Genomic DNA, 12593 nt, shown 5'->3' with positions numbered 1-12593 from the left:
CTACAGCTACTTGTAATAACCCCCCCCCCCCCCCCCTTAGCTTCTCTCTCTCACATACCAGGAAAAGATCTTTGGAGAAAGCTATCAGCAATCCATACATAGAAGCTCAGACAAAATGTACGCAAAATCACTAAATGTAGTGAAGGGTTCAAAAAGAAACCTAATGCTTAGAGCTTTGACTGACTTAGACAAAGTCTCTTTGAGAACATAAACAAGTTTTCAATTGAATTACACTTGTTAAATCAGTGTAATTGAATACGTTTTTCGCAAGGCAATCTAACAGTTTAGCTTTATCTACTGATTTTTTGCAGGATAAACCTGCTATATCGCTCCAACAACAGTGTAGTCGTTCCACACCATTATGCCAGATGATAAGTCGATTTTTTAAATTGTTTTTAGGGGGACCTTGTGTAATCTTGTTTCAACTTTAATTACCACAAATTGAACCGACAGATATAAAGCAGAACTGCCTAAACACTCAAGCACAAAGGCCGGTAGAAGGATGATAATTAGAGGCTATTAAATGTATAAAAACTAAACCATTAAAAATAAGAAAACGAGAAACAGTATAAGAAAACTAATCTAGTTAGAAATGCTTTCCAGATGGCTCATAAAACAGTAATATAGAAATTAAAAATTGTAGAACAGCATTCACAAAGGATGATACAAATGGAACTTTAAACAAATTAAAAGAGTAGTTAAGGTTATTAGAATTCCAAATGAATTAAGATAGCTAATCCTTTGTAGGCAATAAATTATTCAGCTTAAATCAAACCATGGGAGTACCAGAATAAATTACAAGCGGAAGTATTATTAGCAATATGTCTCTTTAAGGTCTCATTTTGTTCAGTGTTGAAATAATTTCCCTCTCCTCCTCATGAGCTTCATCATTATACTCCTTCTGGTGAGCAACTATAAAGAGCCAGTATTAAACTTCTCGAGAATACCCCTTCAGATAATTTGTGGATGCCGGGAAGAGTGTAAACTTTTCTGTTCATCACATCGTTAGATCGACGTTTTGCATAGTGGCATCATCAAACGTCGAAGTTGTTTTTTTCAATACACGTTCAGTTTCGAATTAGTCCATTCAGTATATTATGGTATGTTTCTACTGCTCTCTTTGCTTATCATCCCTTGTCGGTAATACGATAATAAGGTTTGTTGTTGATTTCTGTCATGTCTCCCTGTATTTATCTATAGAAGTTGCCTGTAGCTTTCTTTTTCGCATGTTCGTTAAAGAAACTTGTGTAAAATAGTCTATATACATGTGTGTATTACGTTATCGGGATCATATCGATATTTCTTTGCTCAGTGCATAGTTTCCGCAAACTACGTGTAATGTGTGTGTAAAACATTTCCAATGTCGTTTGTCACTGAAATGCTATTGTTTATTCTTGCAACAAAGACCGTGTAAACTGTAAAGAATGTTCTTTGATCAATGTATGATCATGCAGATCCCGTATTTTGAAAAACGTTCTGGGTCCTTCTCCAATAAATGTATCGTTTTACAAACTGTTCGACTTAGTAACTCACAAACAATCAGCATGAGAGAAAAATGATATCCAGTTAGCTGTTGTCAAGAGTTCTTTATGGTGCAAATGTTTGAATGAACATATCATATAACGATAGCAGTAATGGCTACTGTGAGAGTAAGCATGTTGTCTTTGCTTAACTCTCGCTTCGAAATGCCATTATTGCGGGTGCATGTACTCATTGGAAATAAGGTTGGTTGACAGCGACATTCACCATCACCTACACTCGTTTCTCGCTGCTGCAGGAAATATTCCGAGAATAAATGTAGCAATACTTAGTCGGAAAGTTATTCTTGACTAGCAACATCGTCATAGTTCGTTTATATACGAGGTACTTACAATTTGGTATATTTCCAGATAGAGACACACATTACAATTGTGAATTGTACATGTATCGTTTCAAATTTTTACGACTTCAGTTTGGCTTTGACATCAATTTAAGTATATACTCTTATATTCGATAGATAAAGAAACTGAAGAAGATTTTCTGGAATACTTGGAAGAGGTTGGTCTAAAGGACTATTTCCCACGGAAGCTCACCCTGAAAGCGGCCACAGAGGTACGGCTGATCCCAAGCGACGATTCAAAAGAAAAGGGAAAAAAGGAGGAAGAAAAAGGGGAAGAAAAAAAGGAAGAAAAAGAGGAAAAAGAAGAGAAGAGAAAAGATTTACTATTTCTGTTTATCAGTAAGCTAACCTCACTAGACAGTAGGATAACATGGAAAGAGAATCTTCACATAGAAGGTAGTGTAAGGGATTTCATATATGCAATTCTTCATTGTTCCGATAATCATTTAAGACAACATTTGCTGGAGAAATTTGCATCTTGTCAACTTGCCGTGCCAGTCTTGTTACCTGGGGTAAGAGATGACGCGAAACCAGAGCTGCTTACTTGGGCATTAAGTCGTGTTGTAAAAAAATGGAAAGAAAATGAAACATCTCTTGCTCCAGAGAAACGTATGGTACGTGAGCCTGTATTTACCACTGCATTCATAAGATTTGGTGATATTTCAATCTCCAAATCGTCCGTATTAAATAATGTCATTGGTAGAGCTCAAGGTAATGGAACGTTTCAATATTTTATGTCTTATGATGATGAAAAAGAGAACGTTTTCCATTGTTGTGGATCAGTAGAAGCCCAATGGTATCTGCCAATGTACGGCAGAAAAGAGGATTTGTTAAAAGAAGTTACGTTATTGTTGAATCTGAGAGGTGATGCCACAGAATTTACTACCGAAAGTGAGTTTACGTGCAAAGCAGCTAATGCTGTATTCCTCTTTGTAGATAAAGACAAATTGGAATGCTACAAGACAGCAATTGATGACATAAAGAATAGATTCAAAAATGTTTTCGTGATACATTTGATGGAACAAAAAAAGAAGAAGGGCAGGCAAACACGTAAGCAACAGCTCAACAGTGAGCGTAATACACTAAACATCGATGCAAACGATGATAGTATTGATTTTGGCTTGGAACGTAATGCAACAGACCTTGCAAAAATCATTTGTGAGAAGATTATGCAATACTGCAATTTCACAAGGAGTGATGATTACCGTTCAATTGAAGACTGGAAAAAGTTGTGCTTTAATGAAGTAACCGTGGATCAGGCATATGATTCCTATTACAAAGCAAAACAACTGATGCAATCCTCTTTTCCGAACACTGAATCCATAGAGGAAGTGAAAAAATCATATTTACAATTGCAAGTGGAATGGGGTAAATGGGTCGAAGCTGATAGAAAACGTTTGTGTCGTGGGGAACAAACTGTCAATCATCAGTTTGAAGCAAAGGATAAAACTAAACGTGATATGAGGAAAAAGCAAAGAGAAAAGGGTTTATCTGCCAAAATGGAAGTTTTTTTAATAACTTGAAAACAGTTATGCTTGACGAAAATGATCTTTTGCATTATTTCATGTCCTTTTTCCAAACACATATCAAAAAAATGACCACCAATGAATTTCCTCAACTACTTGAGAGAATCCACGAGTTGAATACTGACCTGCAAAAACGAAAGTCTGACCTGAAGCACGTTTCACCCAGTGAACGCATGAAACTGCAAAATGAAATAGAAGATTTGCAAAAGCAGCTCCTAAAAGAAAGCCAACAAGTTAATGCGAAAAACATTACTTGCGAACACTTTATTCGTAAGTTAGGACAATGGTATGAAGCAAACCTGAAAAATGATAAAGCTCACGAACAAAATAAATTGCTGGTTAACATGGCATCAAAATTACTTCTTGCAGGATATCCATTGGAACTTTTAGATGGGGAAACTGTTTACATTCCCATTGATTGGATATCAGGCATCTTAAAGAATCTCGATAAAACGCTTAATAACCCACGAATATTTGTTTTGTCTATAATTGGTATCCAGAGTAGTGGAAAGTCAACGTTCTTAAATAGTATGTTTGGGGTCAGGTTTCCGGTACGTGCTGGTAGATGCACACGGGGGTTATACCTACAATTGTTAGAAGTGAACGAAGCATTTCATGAACAACTTGGTTTTCAGTATCTTCTGATTATTGATACTGAAGGATTGCATTCTCCAGATCGAACTGTTCTCAACGACCACACATTTGATAATTCGATAGCGACACTGGTCATGTGCATAGGGGACCTTACCCTATTGAATATCGGTCAAGAAACTATTGGCCCAGATATGATTGGCATATTGCAAATAGCTGTCCATGCTTTGATAAGAATGAAGAAAGTCGATTTGGTTTCTAATTGCAGAATTATTCAGCAGAGAGTGAGCGACATAGCAGCTGCCGCTAACAATAAAACTAACATGGCTAAAATAAAGGATGCTCTCAACAAAGCCACTCGTATTGCTGCTGCTGAGGAAAGAGTAGAAAACATTCAAGATTTTTCAGATGTATTTCCTCTAGCTGAAGAGGATGACTTGCAGTTTTTCCCATGCTTGTGGATGGGTTTAATGTCTCCTCCAAATCCTGGCTACAGTGATAAAATTCACGCCCTAAAGGAAGCCATTTTCAAACCAAAAGTAAATCAATCGGTAATCTCGCCTCAGTTTACACTGGTAAGTAAGAAAATTCACGCTTTAAAGAAAGCCATTGCCATTTTCAAACCAAAAGCAAATCAACCGGTAATCCAACGTCAGTTTACAATGGCAAAATTTGTTCAAAGATTGAAGGATGTATGGAATGCAGTGAAATCAGAAGACTTCGTCTTTAATTTCCAAAATAGTTTTGATGCCCTCAGTAACCAAAGATTCCGACTAGAGCATAATAAACTTATTGGAAAAATGAGAACTGAGATATTTCAATGGGAGCTTAGCAATGGTAGAAATATCAAGAATGATACGAAAAAAGACTTTTACATGAGGCTGAAGATTGAAATAACTAATAAATGCGAAGATATAAATAAGAAAATAGATGAATACGTAAAGGAGCATTCAGACGAAGAGGAGGTGAAAAGACGTCAAGAGAGTATCAAAAAAGAAACGATCGACATTGGTAAAGATATTGAAAGAGGTATCAAAGAAAACACAGAGATACAATTACAAAATGAGGCCCTTAAAAAAGGATTGCCAAATTTCATCAGAAAGGCAAAAGAAGAACTGAAAACTGCGGCTAAGGAAGCCGCAAATAATTTAAAGCACGCACAACCCACTTCCTATTGGAAGGAAAACCCTAAGGAATTAGATAAACAATTCGACGTACTTTGGGATAAAAAAAGTAAACAGCTTGAACAAGAATTCCAAAAATCCAAGATTACTGAGGAATATATCAAGAAGGCTTGTGATAACAGTCTAAAAAACCTAATGCTTCGCACAGTACATAGCAAAGCGTACACTGACGAGATACGAGGAACAGTTAACACCGAAAAAGGGACCTTTTTGGAGGTGTGGGAAAATGTTATTAAATGGTTTGGCAAACATTTGCCGGGATCTAAGGACGGACTGGACAAAGTTAAAGATGCAATATCTAGAATTGTAAATCGTCATAAAACTGATCTTAACAGTCACGCGAAAGTTATACCGTTTCAACAAAGTTGCGTAGACACTATTTTACAAGAAGTGTACAATGTATTAACGCAAAGCAAGGTCAAAAGTGAATATGTGGCTAGTACCCTTCGTGCAATCCAGAACGAGGTATGTGAATTTTGCATAAAATGTCAACTAAAGTATGAAAGTCACAATTCATTGCAAAAAATGTTTGAAAATGAGAAGGAATGTTTAAAAGACGACTTTAAAAGCTATGTTGATGAAACCATTAAGAGTGGAGCGGCTGTAAAGAGATCATATTCTGAATGTGTGACTGTTTTGCAAAATGTAACTTTAAATGCCTTCAATGTAAAACTCTTAGAACAAATGAGGGATGAAGATTGCTATAACGATAAGCAGAGGATGCTTGGCAAGATTTTAGAAGACCTCTGTCTTAAGAAAGATCCAAAGTTGTATTATGATTTTATACAGGACAATGATAAATTCGTTAGCACTTGGTTGAGCCAGAAGGTTCTAACTGCAATAACAAAACGGTCTCAATATTGGGTTAGAAACGTAATATATGGCAAAATCGATGAAATACTACGCTGTGTTAAATCTGCATTGCGTAATACTGAACATACATTGATGGGATGTGGAGGGGAACAAACAACAACATTTAGGGAATGGGCAAATACATTTCTCCAAAACGATGACCTTTCAGGGTATGGAATGAATACACAGTTTTCTGTTGAGGAATTCAATTTAAGTGACATTGGTGAATTTACCAAGATGTTGTATAACATGTTCAGCTCGCACTTGAAAACAGATATTACTAAAGAATGGAACTTAGAGAAACTAAGTGATCCGTCAGTAGCATCTCAACTTTATTCAAAAATGCGGGATGTGGCACTTGATATCTTAGATCATTTAGGAACGTGTAAGGACGTTTGTCCTTTCTGTAAAGTACCCTGCCATTTTCAAATCAGAGGTGAACATAAACACAAAGCTATCTTCCATTACTCACAGGGTGTAGCAGGATATCATGGCCTAGTGTCACTAAAACTGGTATCTGCTCCATGCACAATGTTAGTAGCCTCCGACACTGAATATCGCTGCTGCATAGGCCCACCAGAGGAGTATAGACCTTACAAGGACTATGCCGAGGATTATCCTTCTTGGGATATTACCCCAATTAAAGACGAAGCTCCAATAACATACTGGAAGTGGGTATTGCACACTTTCAATAATGATTTTGCGAAGTTGTACGGTTTAAAGCCAGCAGAGCTCCCAAAAGAATGGGGTACAGTTTCAGAGCAAGATGCATTAAAATGTTTAAGGGAGGAGTACCATCTGAACAGTAAATAGGCAGCAGCAGCATAGGTTATTGTTCAAGACGGTACACGTATATTTAAGATACAACAGATGCTGTCATCGCAAATAACACCACGCGCAGTATACATTTTTTACAGATCTGATATATCATTCAGTAAAGTATCGTTTACGGTAACCGTTCAAGCTCTAGTTGAATTATATTCCAAATTTGAAGGGAGAAAATGTGAAAAAAGGAAAAAATAGGAGATAGTTGGTCACATAAGTTTACCATCACTGTGGACTTGAATCATTGTCCAGTTTAACTCTTCAATGCTAGTTTCGATTTTGTAACAAATTTATTATAATACTTTCATCTTTAATTTCAAAATTATTATTGAAAGTTTATGATCCTTGTGTCAATCTGATGAAAACAACAATCTGTAATTGGCACATCCCAACTAATATTTATATTGTGGCTATTTAAAAAGACAAATTGTTTCGCTAAAATATGATATATTGTAAATGCATACATGTAAAGTTTCATATGAACACATATTCAATGGATCTTGTTCGAAATCGCGTGGAATTTTCTCTTAGACTTTTTTTTTCCTGAAAGTAAACTTCAGGAGTCAACTTTATAAGTTTTTAAGCATTTTGACACTTTAAAATCTATGAGCTGATATAGCTTATATTTCCAAACCATTTTGATAACTGAAACTAACTGTTAATGTTTCTTTTAAGAGACAAATCATTGGAAACAATATTTAACGTATAAATTTCTTTCAGTGGCATGTACGTTCGTTACAAAAAGTTAACTTTGTTTCATTAAACAATAGTTACAAATTAACACACATCGATATAAGAAACAAACTTTTCTTTTTCAACATCGAAGAAAATTGTAACTGTGAAAATTTTTAAGAAAAGAAAAATTTTAATATTGAAAATAATACCTTCATCATGTAAGATATTAGTCCTGCTTTTAATTTTGAAAATTTAAACGCATATAACGGTGAAAGTATTTCTTTTCGTAGTTGAGGTAGAAACTTTAATAAATGTTTTAGTATGTAAAACAGGCATTGTATATTACTTAAAATAAAACAGAATATTATCATTTTTTGTGTTGTTTAATTCGAAGAAAAAACAAAAACATTTTAATGTTTTTTCTAATTAGTTGTATATTCTAAACTGGGACAATCTACAATAGAATATAATATTATAATAATGTGCTAACACATGATTGACATTACGTAGCTTTATTAGCTAGACTTGAATGTTTTTCAGTACATATTATTATATCTTCATGTATAAGAAAGTATAGTTAGTAACTACAGTTAATTTACCTTTATTCAACCTTACGAAATTATCTGTATACCACTTTTATTGATCGATGGTAAACTTGGATTTTGTTAAAGACAAGAACTCTAAGCATCCTGAAAACTATAGCTTAAGTAAAAAAAAAATTGTAGAACCATGTATATTAATTTCGTTTAAGAAAAACGTTTACTTTCATTCGAAAATATCCATTAAATAATTAGTTATTATTAATCAATATTTAAAATTTTACACTGAAGCGGTTTAAGTTTTAATTTGTAAATTTGAAAACGATTTACCTTAATCATGCACATAAAATTAAGAAACAGTTAATAAGTTGTTTTGCAATCATGGAAGTATTATTGTTTGAATATTCTCAACTGACAACAATCTACAATTTGCTGACAGCATTCTAAAGAGCTATTTGAAGTTGAATGTAATGTTATAATAGTGATATAATTTATGATTGAATTCACTTTTTAATATGTAAATTATGTCACGTAAGCAAATCTTGACAGTTTATCCTTTACAATTTATTATTTTAAAATGTAATTAGAAACCATTGTAACCACCGTCAATATAATTTATTCAACCTTAAGAAATTGATTGCCTATCACCCTTGTCTCGAAATATTTAACTATATTACTACGGTGGTGCTTAGTCTTGACTTAAACAACCCTTTTCCATTTCGCTATACTTTAATAAAGCTTGGTTGTTCTGATATGGAGGAGAAATTGTTGTTTGGTGTTATTTTTTACGCAGTACACAATACAGTACCTAAAGTATGTTTTGTGTTGATCTTCTACATACGACACTGTGAACAGCTGCTAAAAGTAAACAACAGGACTGGCAAGTGGTGTCAGGAGGTTCAACAGCGATTGCAGGATGAATTATATATATAGGTTTGAACGAATTCAGTTCAGTGACGCTCACAGTGGGGGTCCCAGTGGTGTGGTGGGTGGGGGCTGAGGCCATGTCGGTCACATGTAATCGTCATTTTTGTTTTAACATTTAGCCGGGGAAGAATTAGACAAAAGCCCCCTTTCATATATATATATATATATATATATATATATATATATATATATATATATATATATATATATATATATATATATATATATATATATATATATATATATATATATATATATATATATATATATATGAAGAGATACGTGTCACCGAGACGACGCTCAATGAAGCTGAACAAGGTGGTTGTATGTTTTAGCCCATTTATTCACACGCGTGGTTTGAACAAGACCACGGTGAAAACTAGAAAGTAAAGATATCAATACATCAATATACAAACATTGGTGAAATAAACACATGAATTGAACAAATCAATAATAACATAATAATGCATTATATTTCTTCTTATAAAACAATGCACGAAAAGGAAGAAGTATAACAAATAACATTTGGTAACATGAAACAAGACATAGAGAAAGATTGGCGACAATTACATTCTTGATAATTAACTTACAATCGTTACCGGGCAAAACCAACAGCACGACAAACTGCGGTGTACAGGGGTTTACAGGGATTAACGGCGGCTTTCTGGGGTTAACGGCGGCTTTATACTAAGGAACAGTGCTACAGGAACACATGCGACGCCTCTCTGAGCCAGGAGAGGAATGAAGCATGTGCACCTCAAAATGCGCAAGTATACATCGATTACGTAATTGTGCATCGATTACATAAGTATGCAAATCGAGGTTGATATGAAAGGCAACTAGTAAATGGGCAGTATTGACCTCTGCCCGACCTCGACCAAGCGGAAATTTCCATTTGGTCACGCTAAGCAAATAGCACACATCGGCAACGATGACAATACGTGTGTTGAATTTTAATTGTTCCTCATTCCCATCAGACGAAACATGCAATTTTTCAGCATGTTTACTCAGTACATACTTGTAATAATTAGCATAGATATGTATAAACGTCCAGAGGGCGTGTCACGTGAAGATTCCATTAAGAATTACTTGACATTAGGTTGTGAAGGTCCCTAGGAGCACCTTTTATCACATAACGTTACCATAACAATAAACAAAAGCCAACGAAAATCACGACATAGGCATCTACAATACTGCATTTACTAATGAGACACATAACTCTTCGAATGATCCCTATTCCTCACCCAAAACAAATAACCACTAAACTACAAGGTTATAATGTCGAGCTTTAAAAGAAGTTACCTGAAGATTCTGATCTATCTTCGGAAGAGCTATCTTTTATCTCTTCGTCCATCTAGATCGTTTCATATGAGAGGGAAAATATATAATATGACCGCCCATCGCATAGCCTCAAAATTGAGTTATAGTTGTGAACATAATTGAAAGACTTCCAGTTCAAGAACAATAACCAAAGTCAGAGCGCAACGAACATATTCATTATATTTATTAATTATATTACTTCATCAGCATTTTGCAGGTCTTTAATTTGTGGAAACTGGCCCTACTGTTTCTGTAAGTGTTTGTTAAGCCTTTCTGTTCACATAAACTACTACTAGCCAATTGTACTAAGAATTCTGTATTGGTGGCATTTACAAATATTTTGAAGAACATTTGTTAATATGTTTCGTTATGTATAAAACTATCAATTACACTCATCACGATCCTTTGTAGCGTTGTAAACTACAATCTAATAACATGACGGTGAACAGAAGTCGTGCGTATCGTCCTTGTTCTCAGGTCAACCGTCCTACATTTTGAAGTTTAAGATATGCCAAACGTTTTACTGGAAGATGTCATTACCCTTGATGGACAGGATGCCCATCAAGTTCGAATACTCTTGAAGTTCGAAGGTTCTGAAAAGAGTAAACTATGGCGATGCACCAAAAGTATACTCTAGGACCCAATCAACTTTGACGAATATCGGTACTAATGTGTCCCCATATTAGGTTTGAATCAATAAGCTTCAGTGAAAATATAATAACACCAATTCCATCCACATGAAATGATATATGCGAAGAAAATGCATTCGTTTGCCATAAAAATAAATTTTGCTTTCGGATAGACCATTATTACATTTATGCCTAACTATGGTAATAAGGTGCATATCAAGTGCAACTTGTAAATATTAATCAGGCAACAGACAGCTACCATCAGATGTACATGTTCCCACTTGAACTAGAGCCTCAGAGCAAGAAGTACAACATAGAAGACTTCGAGACAGTAGCACAATGGTTCAAGACGTTCCTGTAGCTATACAATCACCTCTTTACATCTTGCTCTGTTACGTGAGGTGTAAGGTGATGAACCATGCTGTGGATGTAAACAGGGCTGTCTATCATATCTCCATCAAAAAGTGCAACACTTCATTAGCAAAGGAACAAACATACAGATATCTAAGGGAAATAACCATCATAATAACCTCCTTAACTCGTAAAATTAAAGCGTTTCAGGGAATATTTTACAATATCTCTCAATTATTAACTTTTGTTATAATTCAGTTTAGGATTATGGTCTTACTTGAAGTATCAACATATTCTGAAAAAACTTGTGACGTATTTCAGTTATATTTTTTCAGATGAAAGGTATATTACATATGAAAACATGTCTGAATAATGCAATCAGTATTTTTTTGTATCCACTGTACACTACACAAAATGTCTGGGTCAGTATTATTGCAAGTAAGATATTTTTGGATGCATTGCATTCCTTTTATAACATTGGTAAGTTGTAACACACTAAAGACCTAAATAAACCTGCAATTTGCTTTGCATTATTAACATATACAAACCGATCCCTACTATGACGGCTTACGTCATCGTTCACTTTTGAGAGCTTCAATTTGCTTACATGAGTGTGTACAGTCCGAACAAAGGTTCCGTGTCACCTTCGCAGATCATGCCCAGGGATGCCCATTTCACCGTCTGTTTAATCCGGCCTAACAAACAATGCCAACGGCTCTCATCGAGGGCTCAAACTTTACCACAGTGGCAAATACCATGATCATTGAATTGCTTAAAAATGTGATCATAAACTGAGCTGTATATTTGCACAAGACCCTGGCAATTCAGAAATGACTAAGTTCCCACGATTTTGTGATGAAAGTTCCTCATTCTGGTTAAAGACCTTCAGGTATAAACAAGCAATATTTGAAATCTGAAGCTGCTTTGTATTCATTTACAGTGTTATATGATATTCCAGGCGAAAACAGATTGTTTGCTCTATGATATGCAGTTTGCTTGAGATAATAACTACTTGAATTTTCATTACAATATATTCTTGTCAATTGCAATGGTAAGTTTAATTTAAATCATGTAAAGTTATACTTTGTGACCTAACTTTCCAAAGATTCCAAAATTTGAGTTAAATGTTGAATTGGAAGCCACCCGACGTGTAAGTTGTAATCCATAAGCCCTTGCGGGCTTCTCCCACATTTGTGGTCGCTTAAGCGTCGTAAAAATAACTGCTGATTATTATTAACTTTCTTATTCTGGTCAAAGACCTTCAGGTGTAAACCAGCAATATTATTAATGCTTCG

General features: G+C 34.9%; 2 protein-coding genes across 2 annotated transcripts in view; both read left to right on the top strand.

Moving 5' to 3' along the window:
* The window catches only part of LOC139954872 (interferon-induced very large GTPase 1-like), a 297255-nt gene that overhangs the window by 222631 nt on the left and 62031 nt on the right, over positions 1-12593 (top strand). The window lies entirely within an intron of this gene.
* LOC139954756 (interferon-induced very large GTPase 1-like) lies at positions 3474-6845 on the top strand. Its single transcript, XM_071954677.1, has one exon. The coding sequence runs from the start codon at positions 3474-3476 to the stop codon at positions 6843-6845; it is 3372 nt and encodes a 1123-aa protein (XP_071810778.1).

This window comes from Apostichopus japonicus, chromosome 17 (assembly GCF_037975245.1).
Source record: "Apostichopus japonicus isolate 1M-3 chromosome 17, ASM3797524v1, whole genome shotgun sequence".
Taxonomy (NCBI): domain Eukaryota; kingdom Metazoa; phylum Echinodermata; class Holothuroidea; order Aspidochirotida; family Stichopodidae; genus Apostichopus; species Apostichopus japonicus.
Note: the sequence above shows the minus strand (reverse complement) of the source record. Positions and strands in the feature narration are given on the sequence as shown.

Bases quoted from the DNA above. Each gene is read 5' to 3' on its own strand.
- LOC139954756 (XM_071954677.1), top strand. From the start codon at position 3,474: ATGACCACCAATGAATTTCCTCAACTACTTGAGAGAATCCACGAGTTG.